Source organism: Orcinus orca, chromosome 11, assembly GCF_937001465.1.
Source record: "Orcinus orca chromosome 11, mOrcOrc1.1, whole genome shotgun sequence".
Classification (NCBI taxonomy): Eukaryota; Metazoa; Chordata; class Mammalia; order Artiodactyla; family Delphinidae; genus Orcinus; species Orcinus orca.
The window spans coordinates 18,897,612-18,914,629 of NC_064569.1; the positions used below are offsets into that span (position 1 = coordinate 18,897,612).

General features: G+C 36.4%; 1 protein-coding gene across 12 annotated transcripts in view; it reads right to left on the minus strand.

Moving 5' to 3' along the window:
- Positions 1–6,131: 6,131 nt before the first annotated feature.
- Positions 6,132–17,018, minus strand: part of SOX5 (SRY-box transcription factor 5) — a 992,020-nt gene continuing 981,133 nt past the window's right edge. For all 12 annotated transcript variants that reach the window (XM_033430324.2, XM_033430322.2, XM_033430323.2 and 9 more), the window contains 2 exons: positions 12,754–12,970; positions 6,132–11,140 (listed from right to left, as the gene is read on the minus strand). In XM_033430324.2, coding sequence (XP_033286215.1) covers positions 10,837–11,140; positions 12,754–12,970 — 521 coding nt within the window. In that variant the 3' untranslated portion in view covers positions 6,132–10,836. The remainder of the gene's footprint in view (positions 11,141–12,753; positions 12,971–17,018) is intronic.

A 17,018-nucleotide genomic window follows, 5' to 3' on the forward strand; every position in this document is an offset into this window, starting at 1 on the left:
TTTCTGGCCCAGAAGGAGGATGGGGAAGGCTTACGACCCAGAAGAACTGATGGTGGTGGGCTTGGGGACACCAGGACAGGGATCTAGGGACACAAACTATGTACAGCGGCTAGAGACTACTGCCCAAGGCCCTCCTGAGCCAGGGTACCGGGCAAGGCGTGTGAGTGGCTCACACACCCACCCTGCCTCAGTAGTCCTCCACCCAGCCATTCTCGGAGATGAACGCATCAATGACCTCTTTCATGGCCAGGTTGGGGATGAGCTGTTCCTGGGTCAGGGGGCTCTGAGTCACAGGGTGAACTTTTGATACATCTGTATATTTTTATTAAACTTTTTATTTTCACTAACTCTGTGCTCTTCTTTGCCTAATTGATTATTATTTGTAGATCTCATCTCTTTATTTTGTCTATTTTCATCTATTTTCCTGAATATATTAAGCTCTACTTGTGTTAAAGTCTTTGCTAACTTCAATATCAGTATCATCTATAGATAAACATCTACTGTTCTTTTTCTCTTGATTGTAAATTTTGCCTTTGCATGTGTTTAGATTTTTTTCCCTAAACTTTTCAAATAAAAGAACCCATATGATTTAACCTTCCACCGGAGTGGAGCTTCATATTCTCATGCTAGGCAGATGGGTGATCATTTTACCCTTACCAGTGATTTAGCTGTGTCAAGGTTGCTTGGCAGTTTTAGTGGTACTCAGGCTGCCTCTATTTTGTCTCAGAGTGTAATTTTCCCAAGCTTTGCTTGTGAGCATGCTGGATATTTGTCTCCTCAGCCATGAAAAACTACAGGGGAGTCAGGTCTGCCCTTAGAAGGTTCTCAGCTCAACTCTCCAGCATCTTCCCCTTGAAGATAAAATGTGGCAATTATCTTGAGAGTGTGATTAGCTGTACGCTTGAGTCAGGTCCCAGATCTATGGCTGGTCTTTGTTTCCTAAGGACTAAATGACACAGGAGATTTCAATCTTTCTTCTGGAAGCTTGCCATGAATCTCCAACATCCCATACAGCTCTAGAACTCAGCAAATATGCCATTAGTAAAACCAATCTTGCATTTGAGGTCCTTCAAGTTTCCACTTAGGCACTTTGGATCCACACAGGTACTTTGCTGGTTTCTCTTTCACCCATAAGTTGCCAAGTCTTTTATAGCAAAACCCAGAATTTGATAATGTTTTCACCAAATAGGAATGGTTAGTAATCATCAGCTTCACCTTAGATGAATTTTTGCTTTTCTGAAATTATGGTTCATCTAGCCCTCATTTCTTCCATAGATTTCTAATTCCCTAAAATATAATTTGGGGGGTATTTTTCCAGCTTTTTCTAGTTGTTCCAGTGGGAGGTTGGCCATTCACCACCTACTATATTCATTTAGAAGCTGAAGTCTCAGTGAATATGAAAATGATTCTTGTTCTGATTTGAAATCCTGTGTCACTTACAGTCTGTTTCATTAATCATATTCTTGTATTGTTTTTTTGCTTAACGTGTGCTAGTCTTATTTGCTTTATATCTTGTATAGACCTATCATAATACTGAACATAGCATAAAAGCCAATTTGAAACATCTGATTGTTGAAAAAGCTAGTCTATGGGACATGATAAATATGAATCACAATTCTTCCAGCTTTATCCTTTGTAAATCCTTGTTTAATCCATATATCCAGTTATCTATTCATATGTATACTATCTTTCTCTCTGACCCCCTGCAAATTGTCTTTATAAAACTGCTTAAGGACTGATAGGTAAGCATATACGAAACAAATCTACAGCTTTTGTAAATCTGGTTACATAAAGTGGCACTTTGCATTGTTCCTTATCCCTTAAGTGTGAAATCCATCTGAGAATTTAGGGCAATGAAGGTTTATTTCTCATGATAAACTTGCACGCTTCCTTCAATTAAGCAATGAGAATTCTCTAATCCATGTAGTTTCTTTGCCCTGGTTGCTATGAAAATGAGTTGTTTTTTAATGATTAGAGTTGTCCTCCTCGGACAGTGTATACACACACACACACACACACACACACACACACACACACATCTCTTCTGTAAAGAGACAAAAGGTAAAGAGTAAGAAAAAAGGAATATGTGTGTGTGTTTCTATAATGTGTAAGTATATGTGTGATTTCTTTTTATTTCTTACTCTTTACCTATTGTCTAATTGCTATGTGCTAACTGTGCTGATATTTCTGTACTTGTGTATTTATTGTAAGCCACTCCAAATTTTTTTTTTTTTCTTTGCCGTACGCGGGCCTCTCACTGTTGTGGCCTCTCCCGTTGCGGGGCACAGGCTCCGGACGCGCAGGCTCAGCGGCCATGGCTCACGGGCCCAGCCACTCCGCGGCATGTGGGATCTTCCCGGACCAGGGCACGAACCCGTGTCCCCTGCATCGGCAGGCGGACTCTCAACCACTGCGCCACCAGGGGAGCCCGCCATTCCAAATTTTGAAAGAGGGAGAAAGAGCCTATGAATTGACATATAGTCAACATGATGCACTAGGGAGCAGAGACTCATCAACTTTGACAAGAGTTTGGCTTTTTATTGCCAGAAGGACCAGGTTAGCATTATTAATTTAATATTTGCCAAATACTGAGTCATTAAGACAAGGAAAGACAAACCATTCTACTTCCTATGATTTTTATCATTTTCCCTGATTTGGATTTTTCACTCATAAAAATGTCTAAATATTTTTTCATGATACAAACTCAGATTTTGTGTGTTTAAAATTTACATGAAAAGTGTAAAACCTATAAAACTTTATCACAGTTTGTCAACATAAACTTTGGGGGATCTTGAAGTATCTGAAAAATTAAGTGACCTTTTAAAGTGTTTACTGTAACAATAGGAGACAAAGATAAAGCTACACCAGAGGATTTTATAAGCAAGAGTCTAAGATATAGGTGATATAATAGGCTATAATATCAAAGCTTATAGATCTGTAAAATCAGTGGGTTACAGGGAAATGGATAACTCTTTAATGAGGACAATCTAAAATTCTCTCTTCAATATCTTTAGTTAGCATTTGTGCCCAGTGTTATACCACTGGCGATTTAATTCATCTTCCAGATGTCAAATAAGCCCTGACCATAAGAAAGCAGATTAACCCCTCTTGTGCATGTTAACCCAGTAGAGGACAATCATGCTCAAAGATCATTCCCAAATAAAAAAGACAACTTGTGTAATTATTTGGGGCCTACTAGTAATAATTGTAGTCCTGAATCAAACTTAAGTTCATGCAACCACAATTTATAAACTTGTAGTCAATTGTAGGTTTGAAATACAAGGGAAAATGAATGCTTACCGAAGGCCAACGTTAGAACAATTTGAACAAAGCCAGTCTCCCATGTAAGTAATTACTTACTTCCATGTAAGTAATTATCTAAATATTTTCTATGGTTCCTCCAACTTTCTACCAGGACCACATGAATTTATTAAAAAAAGTTATCACAACAGTGATTTTAAAAGTTATCACAGCAGTGATTTTTATAAACAAGACTTTATTTCAAATATATTTTACAGTTTGTGTGTAATTAGGATTGCTTTCCAGAATCTGAAATTTAATACTAAATTGAACAGGCAATGTACAAAATGATGGTGTTTACTTAGGCCTACTGGATTCCTACAGTTGTTCTCGTAATTTTTCTTTTCGCTTTTAAATTGAATCAGTGGAGACATTAATGACAAGACAACTTTCATTCTCTTGGTTATATTTTGAATACCAACAAAGTACCATTCCATACCATATTCACTTGTATCTTTAGAAAATGGTAATAATAGGGAGAGTAAAATCTCACGTATCTGGACCTAGTTGCAAAACGATGAAATACTGTGATCAGAGCTGCACTGGTTCATTCTTGGTGGTAAAAATATTGGGTTGGCCAAAAACTTCGTTCGGTTTTTTCTGTAACACCCAAATGGACTTTCTGGCCAACCCAATAGTTTTGCTAAGCAAATTGGTAGAACAAACTAAATTGCAGAACAGATGTTTAGCCTGTTTAATAAAATGTAACTATTTTTAAGAACTTTTAGCAATACTATTGCATATGCTTTACATACTAATTACAATGCTTACTTATAAAACAGTTCGTCTCAGCTAGTTACTAGGTTGCTTTAGAAACTCAAGAAAAATAAATTGGATATTTTTCATAAATATTCTTTAACTTAGATATTGAACTAATTCATGCTTACCTTCACCCCCATAGTTATAATTGAGGTTTCCATGATGATGTCAAGTTATAAGTAAGGATAACTTCTGAACTTGAAAATTTGGTAAGAATGACAGTATCTTGATTTTTTTTTTTTTAGTATCTTGATTTTTTAAAAAACACATATGTGAACTTCCTCAAACACCAATTTCTAAAACTGTCAGAATTGAGATTAAAAAAAAAAAAAAAAAAAAAGGATTTCTTTTCGCTATTGCCAGAATTTTTCTGGTGGTTCAAGGCATTGTCAGTAAGAAAACAATCTACTATTGCATGCTAGTCCTAAATATTCCGTAAGAAACTAAAAAACACAAAGGCCAAGAAAAGAATGTTTCTAAAATACAGTGTGACAGGACAAAACAAAGAACTTTGTTTGGTAGGAAGGAGACCAAAGGTGGGATTTTGCACCTTGGGTGAGCCAAGCTTTCGTAAGCAGACAAGATTTCCCCATCTACATATACTTAACATACTCCGACGATGCTGCTTCCTGAAGAAACAGGATGAGACTGTGACCACTGTAGCTGTAGGTGGTCTACTAAAAACACTACATGGAATGATCATTTCTCCACTTCTACAATGGATATTTTCCTTTCAAAAGCACCTCAATTTTTTGGCAAATATTAAGTGGGTATAGTTTTGTGTGTTTCAGTTGTATTTTCGGTGTCCGACTGGTCTGGAGTCTCTGAAGCCTACTGCTTTGCCATGATGAACAAAAGGAGAAGCAGAGAAACAAGGATAACATGTGCACATGTTCTGGTGGATCAAATGCCCTCAAAAACAATCTAATCTATGAAGGGACAGATTGAGGACTCTTTCTAGCCTCAAACTCTTGATGAATCACTGACCCTCAGCTTCACAGAGGTTTTTATAGAGGCCTAAGGTTAAAGTATGGTAGGCAATAGGGTCTGCAGAATGTGACATGCACAAAAGGTAGATAAAAGTGGAAAATAGCCCCATCTCTTGGTTGTTTTGAAACACTAGGGCATGCAGAATAATTATTTGGAGCTGGTTAATAGCAACAGGTTTATCCCTATCCCTAGAGATTCTGATTCACTACATCTGGAGTCTGGCCTAAGAATCTACATTTTTAACAGTTAATTCTAAAGCAGGTAGCCCACGGACCAGACATTGTAAACTACTGATACTTCTGTGAAGGGTTACAATGGGAAAAGTGTTAGTAGAACATACCTTCTTTATATACTTACTTCATATTCATTTGAACCAGATGTTATGTAACCCAGTTTCTTGATACTTATTTAAAAACCACCCAATTAACCAACCAACCAACCAACCAAAACCTTTATGGGAAATGATTACACATAAAACTATCAAGATAGAAATACATATTATGGTGGAAGAGACAAGCAAAAATGGCCACTGGAAGAAAAGGAGCCTTCTTGTTTTAACATTTGCTTAAAAAGCTGAAGGTAGAATCCCGAGGGTAAATGTCAGAACGTTAAACAATTTAGAAATATCCATTATTGTAAATTAGATACCAGTAAAAATTATTTATAGTTCTTACTTTCGTAATCTGAAATTTAGAATTTCTATACCAACAATAGACTGAAATTCAATTCTAAAGTGTAGAAACCCTGCCCCAATGATAGTGTCAAGCTTGGGAAAAATGACATTAAGCGTGCTTCAGGCTACAGGATTTTTAAGTGTTATTAGCTTCAATTACATACAAGAAGGATAACTTCTGACATTACAGTGAAGCTCTCTCATGAGATGCATTATAAAGAGGCCTTCTTGAATGTCCACCTCTAAGATCTAAACCCTTAGTTCTCAGTTCAAAGTCAACTTCAGGAAGTGAGGTTATCTATATCGGAAACAAAATTAACTTATTTTTCACACTTTTGCTCTTTTTATAAGAAAACTAATGATTAAACCGCCATAACAAGAATTGTGAAAAGAAACACAGTATAATAGGTAAAGAACACATTTGCTGTTTTTATTGGTGCCTTGCATGGCAGTAATACTGAAAAAAGAGAATGCAAAAACAAAAACAAAAACAAAAACAAACAGGTTGGTGGCAACCCACATCTTTTTTTTTAAGAGTACATAAACTCCTGTTTTATTTTTATTGTGGCATGAATGATAACATAAAACCAAAAACATGAAAATATACAACTTATATTACACTATGTGTTATGAACAAAATATAAATCTATAACTCTATGTTATATTTACATAATTATTTATTTTATTAAATTTCAAGTGAGATGGTAGGTTGCACATACTTTGTTTTAAGCTCCAGGCATTTGATTGTCTCTTTTCTACATTTTCCCATTTTTACTCATAAAATCCAAAACATTAGGACTAAGAGCTTTAGAGCCAGTGGAGCTGTATAAATACTGTTTTAATGAACCAGTGACAGAAACACTGGGGAGGACAGGAATCAATCAGTAGAAAACCCAACATCATCTTCAACCTGGGAAATTGATAGTTATAGGAAACTTTAAAATTAAATACTGTAAAAGCCTGTCTAAAAGAAAACCTATGCCCTATAAGACAAAAGAGATCTCTGAACCACTTTAAGTGGGCTTCATATCTTTCCTTGCAGACCCCATAATTTTTATTTTACTATTAACTTGATAGACAAATATTTTATAAACCTGTTTGTAAATATACAGTTGTTTATTACAATTCAAATAATTTACCCATTAGAATGAATGAAAACATAATGATTTTTGATGTTTTAAATGTGATATAAGAAGTTTCTTCTGGGAACAGTAACATCTTCTGGATTAAGAAAATATCTGAAATTGGACCATAAAATATTTAAAGATAATTTTCTTTAAATGAATTAAGGTAAAAAGTCTACTCCAAAATCAAACCTATGAAATAACTTCATCAAAGAAATTCTTTTATATTTGTTCCTTATAAGAGGATTTGGTTTCAATAATGATTATGTTCTTTGGGAGGGATTTTATACATGGTTAACTCTTAACTGTAGATGCCAAATAAATGTTAAAAATCGACTTAACTAATTTAGGTATAAGTGGACTGAAGAACAGTTTTGTTATTTTATACAATTGTGACTAGACAAATTCTTAGTAACTTATATATGAACTTTAACCTATTTTCTCCAGTGATGCTCTTAGATTCATATTAAAACATGACTGTTTTTAGAAGAACTGATTACAACAGCCATAAAAAACAGAATTCTGGCAAGATTATCCCTCAGTACTAGGGTTAGCGTATGTGCCTGTGGTTTGTGTTTGTGTGTGTGTGTGTGTGTGTGTGTGTGAGAGAGAGAGAGAGAGAGCGAGCAAGTAATGTGAAATGTGAAATGTGAACAGGTAGGTAGGAAAGGGGAGAGAAGGGAGACTTTATGTTCATTTGAGTTTGATCTTACTCTCATTTCCTCTCCCTTATCTTTTTTGGTCATCATGGGGCACAGAAAAAGAATACAAGGTTTTAGGATCCTTTACAAAAATGATAAACCAATCAAATGCCAGAAGGCAATGTGCTAACCCAGTAGGCTGCCATTCATAGCACCTGTTATCAAATGACTTCAAAGCACTTTAAACATTAATATGATTTTTTGTTTGTTTTCTTTTGGGGAAAATTAAGGCAAAACAATTGTGACCCCCAGTGAATCAGACATCAGAACAAGAGAACATAATGCAAGGCTATGGACTCGCTTTTGTTTCAATCCATGCACAGTTTTGTCTCTCTGACATAAATCTAACTAAATAAAATTAACTTCTGAATTTCAGCCGTTAAAGGTCACCATTAACAATTTCATTTTCCCCTTCAAATAAAACAAGTAAAAAACAAACAAAAAGACCAAACAGAAGTGTTTTGTCAATTCACTGGTAAGTGTGTTAGAATTTGTGTCAGCCATGAATGCCCTCAGTGGCATCTACCTGGAGCTAAAACAAAGTATTCTTGTAGCCCAAAGTCATGAAATGAAAACAAAGCATCTTTATAACATGGTGGAAAATAAGTGTCCAGCAAACGTGAGAGGTGAACCCACATAAGTCAGAAAGAATTTGTTAACAAAGACAGAACAAATTTTTAAAAATCTGTTTTCACATTGTACATAATAACGATATAAAAACAAGTGTCCATTTTTTTATCCAGAGTGCTTAAAAACAAAACGAACAAAAACAAAAGAGAAATTGGCTGTAGATGACTGTGGCAATTAAATAACTAAAATGAGTGATGAGAGCCTAAGTTAACTGAGATTGAATACGACCCTCCCATTAATTCACTTGTAGGTATTAAACACCGGAACGTGACATTTGTTGGGGCCAAACTTTTAAAAAGGAGAAAACTTATGGAAGGATAAATGAAACTGTGTGAGTGAATGTGTTTGTGTGTGTGTGTGTGTGCATATATATATGTATGTATACATATATATATATACATGTTGGAGATGGAAATTTGTTTTAAATATCTAACAACTTATTGGCTGTACTTCCAAATCAGAGGAGAATAAAATAGAAAGGGAGAAATAAATTATGCATAACTTACTAATCTGGGAACAGCTGACCATTATTATTATTATTACTATTATTATTATTATTTTATCATCATCATCATCATTATTACAACACTAGCAAAAAGAGGCAGTTCAAATGAAAATACAGTCATCAAAAACAAACAGAAAAACAAACAAAGCAAAGTCTCTGACATGCAGGATATGATTAGCTCCTCCAAGCAAAACCCCAGAGCAAGTCTTTTGAGAGAGAGAAAAATAAAAAGGATTTTTTTCTTATGTATATGTAAAAAATCAAACTTTAGGGTCAGGTTTGGGGAGGGTGGGATAGGAAAATGATGACTGGAGTGAAAACCATAGCACATCCAAGCTACTGGTTGGAGTATTTACTGTCTGATGGTTCAGCACAAACAACACTAATTCAGTTTAAATGACTTCCCATTTATTTGGACAAGCCCTACGACTGCCTTGGCACTTGGCTGGCAAAGTCTAAGCAGCCCCGTCACCATCGGTTGTTGCTCTATGCACACACTCTGCTGGAATCAGAAATTGGACTTCAGTGGATTCATCTTACAGCAAGAGTAGAGCAGTGGCAAGGGTTGCTGGGCTCAGCCAGGCTCCCTCTTGTTGGGCTGTGACAACTTTTAATCAAGTCCTGCCTTTTACGGCATGAAATGCACATGGCCCACAATTCTGAAATGCAAATGGCCTCCACCTCATTTCATGGAGGGATGAAAAATACCTTATAAAATCATCAGTTCCATTTCCTGATCAGGAAAGGATGGAATGTTGAAGAAATAAGCTAATTCTATATTTCTAGAATATGGGCAAATATATTCAAGGGAAACAATGATTGTTTTGCTTGAAGTTATCAACAGGAAAAACAAACAGAAATCATTAGGTAGGAAATGTTAGTGGAACCATCTGACCAGGGAGAAGGAACATCTGGGAACAGTTTGCTTCCCTGTTATACACGCACCCCTCTATTACACAGGGCCACCTGATCCATCCAATAATAATCATATTAGAAGTTTAAAAATATAATTTCTGAGCCCTATATTGGTTGTCATTTGAAGTGCAAAGTCAAGGTCATGGCTGCTTCCAGACCAGTCACTTAGAAGGATGTGGGATTTCATCCCCAGATGTGGGTTTAACTCACAATGGTCCAACATTATTCCAATTAGTACCATAATCACACACATACATACACACAAAAATCCAAGATCAGAAAATATTTTTTTCTCTAAATTTCTTATGTCTCTCTCTCTCTCTTTTCACCTGAGAACAGCACCTACAGTTTCCATTAAAAAAAAAAAGTCAAATCTCACTAGCTGCTGGTATTTCAGGTTTTTCAAGGGATTGTCTAAGATATAACACTGTCCTAATTTAAGAAGGAACAGGAAAAAGGAAAGGGAAAAAAATCAACTGGGTCAATACTTCAGTACAAATTTGGCACTTGCTCAAAGATGTAGTGTGGTGTGCAACAGATAAGAAAGTCCTCTAAAGAAAATGATTGCTTATTTTGTGGTGGATAGCAAGGAAGTTAAAAACAGGCTCTTTTTCCCTCTTCCCCCCCATGCACAGACTCCCATCTTTAAAGTATAGAGATGGAGAAGGTGGAGAGAAGTAAAGAGAAATTCATCTTTCTTTTTTTTTTTTTCTGTCAGGTGCATTACCGAAAACAAAAACAAAAACAAAAACAAAAACAACGAAAGGAAAGGAAGAAAAGGAAAAAAACCCAGAAACCCCAAAAAACAAAACTTATTTCTTTTTAAAAACTGTAGCACAAAACAACAAAACACATTCACAAGCCACTTGTTGGCACTGTGTACCTGAGTGAGAATTTCTAGAACATTGTAGAACAAACAGCCATAAAGTTTATTAAAAAAAAAAGTTGACGGGTAAGACTTCAGTGCTTGGATGTAGCAGCTGAATTACTGGCATTATTTTACCCATAGCTTATTTCAATCTCTTGTTGTTGATATTGTTGTTTGCTTGTTGTATTTTTATTTCCTTTCCAAGCCTTTTGAGGCTGAGGTCTATTAGTCAGCTGATGTCCCAACTATTTAAGACTAACAGTTAAAGTAACAGTCAGTGTATGAGAAAGTTAATGTGCTTGGCCACTGGTAAGGATAAACCAGCTAGGGCTTCTTTAAGTCCTAAGGTCACAACAATCTTTTGACCCTTATCAGTTGGCTTGTCCTGCAATATGGTTTTCACTGTCACTCCCATAATCTACATCTGGATCATCCTCTTCCTCCTCGTACTCATCATAAATTTCTCCGTTGATGTCCTCAGCCTGGATCTCTTCTTTGATATGTGGCTCCTCTCCTTTCACGCCGTAAGTGCTCTGGATAACAGGCATCCCAGGCTCCGGGCTGCTGGACACGCTTGAGTGCTCTGAGGGCAGATGAGGGGAGGGCATTCCAGCCATGGCGATGGCTCCAGGGTACACGACACCAGCAGTGGCGATGGGGATCTGTGCTTGTTGCCTGTTGGAGAGGAATTCCCAAAAAGAGACCGTGGGTGAGTGGACGGTTGGATGCAGGCCTTACTTACTCTATAATTAATTTGCTCAAGTTGTCCAACTCGAAGGTCATGATTTTCACCCTGCTGCCCGACATTTTGGAAACTGTATCCTACTTTGATCCCAATACCTTACTTCTATGTAGTGCTTTATAGATTACAAGGCATTTGCACGTGTTACCCATTTGATTCTTAAAGTGACTGCTACTTTTCTACTTTATGAAAAGAAACTGAGGGACAGAAAGATTAAGCAGAACAACTCAAGTCCCTGAGCCCGAGTTAATTTTTCCTTCACTACAACATGTCGAAACAGTTTTTAAAAGAATTAAACCTGAAGATAATTCAATTTTAATGGAAAAACCCTAAAGTCTTAGAGCTCTCAAAATAAAACTTTACTGCCCAGAGCTCACCAGAACTGAACAGGGTCCACCTCATCCCTGAAATAGTTTTCAGTGGGGGTAGGAAGTAGGGCTGGCCTCATGGGTGGACCACCTCTGCAGCTGTACAGGACCCGGGGCTTAGACAGATCCTACACTTGGTTTAAAGTTCTGTTGTCACAATTGTGAAATTCTTAAAAAACCTTTCAACAGGGACCCCGCATTTTCATTTTACACTGGGCTCCACAGATATATTCTGTAGCTGGTCCGAGTACGAAGGGATTAATAGATGATGTTCATTTATGCCTTCTTTCATTCATTTGTCTGTTTACGATTTCCCCAAGGAGCGCTGGGTCTCGTGCTCAGTGTGGAGAAGAGTACTGCACTGGGATATAAATCACAGACCCTTTGGACAAAGCAAGCAGCTGCTTTCAGGGGAGTGGAGGGGATAGGGCAGATTAGAAAAGTTTTGTGGTTTTTTTGTAAAGTATCCTCTGGCCATTTTCAGAACAGTACTTATTATTCTAAGAAGCTCTCAGGATCTTATTTACTGTTCCATATATGAACAACTTTATTTCTGTGCTTTTTGATAAAATTATGCAGAAGCAATGTGGTTGCAGGCCTTTGCCATAAGAAGCAGGGTAAGACATACTGAGAGAAGCATCCTTAATTCAGAAGGAAACTTTCCCGTTCACAACTTGTTCTACCCTGAAGAGAATCCCTACTTCATGTGATCTTGTAAGGCCACACGTGTGCCTTGAGAGCCCAGAGGCTCTGCTATATTCAGAAACAAGTCTTTCTTTTGGAATCAGTTTTATGTTGTATTATCTCAGCTAAGTTGTTAGCTGCTGTGGAATTTACACTGTGAGGCCTTGGAATTGATGAAAACCAGCAAGAAAAAGAACCAGGAAGACTTCTATGTTTTTAATAGCAAACTTCAAAATTCTTTACTCTCAGATATTTTATTTTCAAACCAGCTATTGACAAAGCTCCCACATCAGAGCCATTGTTCTAGGAGCCTGGAATGAATTCACATGAAGTGTTCTTTCTCAGGATTATAAGGGGACAGTTTAGTCTCTGAAAATACACTGTGCTCAGGTGCTTTCTCAAAATGCTGCTTTGCAACTAAACAAATACATCGCACATCCCATTAAGCGTAACGGGAAATGTTCTCTATGGGAAAATGACCGCAAGGTCCTTACCCAACGTTGAAGTATTGCCGCATTTCCTGCCGCCTGTTCCGCATGATTGCCTTGTATTCCCCGATGCGCAGCTTTTTGCCATCCACCAGGCAGGTGCGCTTCGGCCTGGGCTTGTATTTGTAGTCAGGGTACTTCTCCAGGTGCTGCTTGCTGAGACGGGCTTGCTCCTCATAATATGGCTGTTTCTCTAGGTTTGTCATAGCTTTCCAGCGAGATCCTATGAGGAAAAAAACGTCACAATTCCCATTTGCACAGCGGCTGAGGATCCTAAAAAGGTATAACTGAGAACACGAAAATCTAAAGTAAAAATGTTGGCCAAATCCCAGAAATACATAAAAAGGTTATGATTAGTGAGCTCTGACTCAAGAGGTGAGATGCCACAAGAACAGAGGTGTTGGCGGCAGTGTCCTCAAAGACTGTGCACCCAGAGATACAAACACTAAGCAATATTTTTCTTCTGGCTTGAATGAACAATTTAGCCAAACTTGTACCTTAGGTACTTAAAAGCTCATAGATGAGTTAATGGAAATATCTTTCATTTCTACGTTAGACCATGATGTAATTCAACTGTGAACTGAAAAGTTATTCAAAAATGCATTACATATTTTGAATCTGAGGGTAATTATCTAGTTACTGAGTATTGTTATGCAGGGTACATTACTTACTACAAAGGTTTCTAACGTATGGTACGTGTAATTCTCATCCTCCCCCAAATGTTTAAATATGCTTATGTGATTAGTTAAAAATTTATTTCATTAAAATTCTAATTCTAAAAAATACATTAATGAACATGCACTGGGTAACTACTGTGAGCTAGATACCGTACTAAAACCTTTACATAAGTTGTTTCATTTTTACCTTTCACCATAATCTCGTAAGCAGACAACATTTATACCTATTTCTAAAGATTAAAAAATTGAAGTTCAAATAGATGAAGTAACTTACCCAAGGTCACACAACTATTAACTTGTGGATCACTAACTCAGACTTAGTCAGAATTGAAATTGAAATTGTGGTACAACATGTATCCTTACATACCTATACCCATCTACTATATAGGATCTAGCAGAAATCAAAACTCACAATAATAAGTATGTGTTCAGTAACATTTTTCTCTTAATAAATCACTTTCAATAATATATAAAAATGTCACTTCCTGTGATAGAGTATGCGTTAGTAATGTTAGCCCAAATTGGTTTTCCCTTTCTTTTCACTTTTAATTTTGGTTTGGATTCAAGTAGGATTGCAAAAAAACAACTATTGGAAGCTTAATTAAAAATAGTTTATGCTTATTCTCAATATAGATGTGATTTAAAGCTTTGATTCTATCAGTATGGCTATGTGCAGTAGTAACAGAAGTAGTAGTAGTAGTAATGTTTATTTTTTATTAAGAATGTGAGAAAAATCTATTTGCAGATGTTTATCTGCAAGTACTCAGCTCAACTCTACCCAAATGCACAAAGACCAAAATAACTGGAATTAGGAGATGCCTAGCAAATATGTACCGGCACTGCTGCCTTTACCTAAGCAAGATCGTAAACCTTTTGAATGAATTCATTACTTAACCGTAACTCCACATCTCAAATGCAAATAGCTCACTAATGAATAGTACTTTCCTACAAATGTACAGAATTCCTCAATATGGGCTGTTATATTTATTAAACGAATGCAGAGAAAGGGACAACATCTCCTCCCTTAGAATTCTTTCCTATTGGAACAGATGTTGCTTGGGTGGGTATATCCATGTAGGTGTTACAAAGATTTATAAACAGATTTTTTCCAATCTAGGCAGCCAATATGATTTCATTATATTTACAACAGAAACTCGGGTTACAGTTCAAATAATAACAATTTTTCTACTCCTTCCTCAAACTTGTATTTAAATACAGTGTCCAACATTTAGTTAGCTGGTCAGGCCGTATCATTTGTAAGTACAATCTCAAACTCTTTATTATTCAACATTATTTTCTAGAGGAACCTGAAAATCATTATGTCGTTCTCAGGGTAATTATAAACACAAGTAAACCTATAATACTATTGAACTAGATCAATTCTTCTTGTGGAGTTTCTTATATGTATGTATACCAGAATTTTGACCCTCAGAATAGGAAGTGGAAAAGTGAACTTATCAGAATAACTTACTGAATAATTAAAGAAATCAAACAGTGGATCAAGGATGGTTGACTTGAAATTCACTAACTATGTTTACCACCAAATAAAACAAAGAAACTAGCATTCTCAGTTAGAATAGGAATTGCCAAGGATTCTTCCCTAAGTCTAAATGTTCTATCAGCTCAAAAAAGAATATTTTTCACTAAGGAAAGGGAATGTTTATGCCTCATAGAAACATGCCTTGGAATGTAAGAGCTATGTTTAGATTTCCTACCATGTGCATGATGCTGTATTCATCACTAGATATGCAGCAGTGAGTTGTTACGGTTCCTATCTTCTTGGAGCTTATATTCCAGCCGAGAAGAAATACGTTAAATACGTAATTGCAAAATGTATAATTTTAATTGTGGAAAGTACAGGAAGCTATGAGAACATATGATAAGGAGGTGAGATCAATCTTCTGTAGGTCAGGAAGGCATCGCTGCAAAAATGACTCCTAGAGGGATTGAAAAAACAAGAGCAGCCTATGGAGGAAGAATAGAATGGTCAAGGCTTTGTAGTGGGAAGGGGGAGTAGAGGAACCTAAAGTTGTTCTGGCTAAAACGCAGAGAAAAAAAGGATAGTAAAAGATGTGTGTAAATTCTCAAATAAGTTGGCCTCTAACTGTGGTATGAACTGGAATCAAAATATTTTGAAACTTGATAATATAATTTCTCTGGAAGTATCACTGAATTCTAAGCTATATTGAAAAATATGGCCATATCACTGTTACATGTCTTTTCAAAATTAAGAATTAAGGGCCAATTTGACCCAGTTAATGCTTAAGCTAACTACTCCATTATACGACCGAAGAGAACAGTGGTTCAGTTTGGTGGCAAAGGCAGCTATCATTTTTTAATAATAGCTTTCGAATGGGGATAACCAAATGACAGTTTGGTTTTGGTTTCAATGGCTTTGCAGGTACACCAACCACCGTTTGTAGCTGCAGTGTAACCCCCTGAAACTCACTAGATGAGGATGGGAGGGCAGAATTTTAGATACCTTCAAAAGAGATGAAAACATCTCCTTGATTTGGGTGTGGCTGGCTGCTCACCCTGGACCATGTACAGGGAGTAAAAGTTCCCTGCTGTTTTCAAAAGATAAGCCTTCAACGATGAAAAAAGAATTAAGTACATTCAGATATTCCTCCTGATGACAAAAAAGAAGATTCAATCTAAAATATTTGATGTTCAAAATGAGAAAAAAAATCTCAGTCTTGAAAGTACTCTTTTCCTTTCTAAGTCTGGCAACACACTAAAAATGAAGAGTTTGAGCTGGGCAACAGTGTCATCTCCACGGGGTCTGTAATGAGTTTGCACATTTTACTCTAACTACTGTATACCTAATCAGAAAAAGATGTCCCCCGTCCCCTGATCTAGCGCCAAACGGTAAAAGGTGATTCCTTATGTTAACAATTTCAGCAGAATGGCTTATTAAAACCAGATTTTAGGGTATTATAAAATGCTTAGAAGCCCTTTAAAATGTCAACTAGGATCTCCGGAGACTACGTAAAATGTCAACCCAGCTCAAGCGCCTGTTTTAAGCAGAATGAATTAGTGGCATGCTGTCAGAGGCTGTTATCCAAAACAATTAGTAAAAGGGAAAACATCAAGCTTTCTTTGTACTTTTATATGAAATGAGCCATTTAGAATGATCTTGTGGGTATTTGAAGATCACTTATTTATTTGACGCTATGACTAAATATTGAGGCCCAAGACACCTCGGTGGGTTTTTTTTTTTCCTGCTATATCTTTAATTAATATAATTTCATTGAAAAATCTTAAGCTAGGCAGCATTCTCTTTCATGCAGCCTATTATGATATAATCATATAGTCATTCTAATATTCTCTCCTTCAAACCAGAAAGGAATTCTTTTAGCCAGTCATCTCTTTCCCATGAAGGCTTTTGCTCTATTTCCTAAAATATTTCACTGGTATTTCTCTCATACTTAGAGTAAGGTTTTAATCAGTGATTATTATTTTTTTAGTATTCAGACACATAAATGAATGATATAAAGACACGTTAAACAATCTTAGTTTTTAGTGTTTTTTTGGCATTTGGGGATTTCTAATTTGATAATAACTGATATATTAAAATATGAAATAAGCTTACAT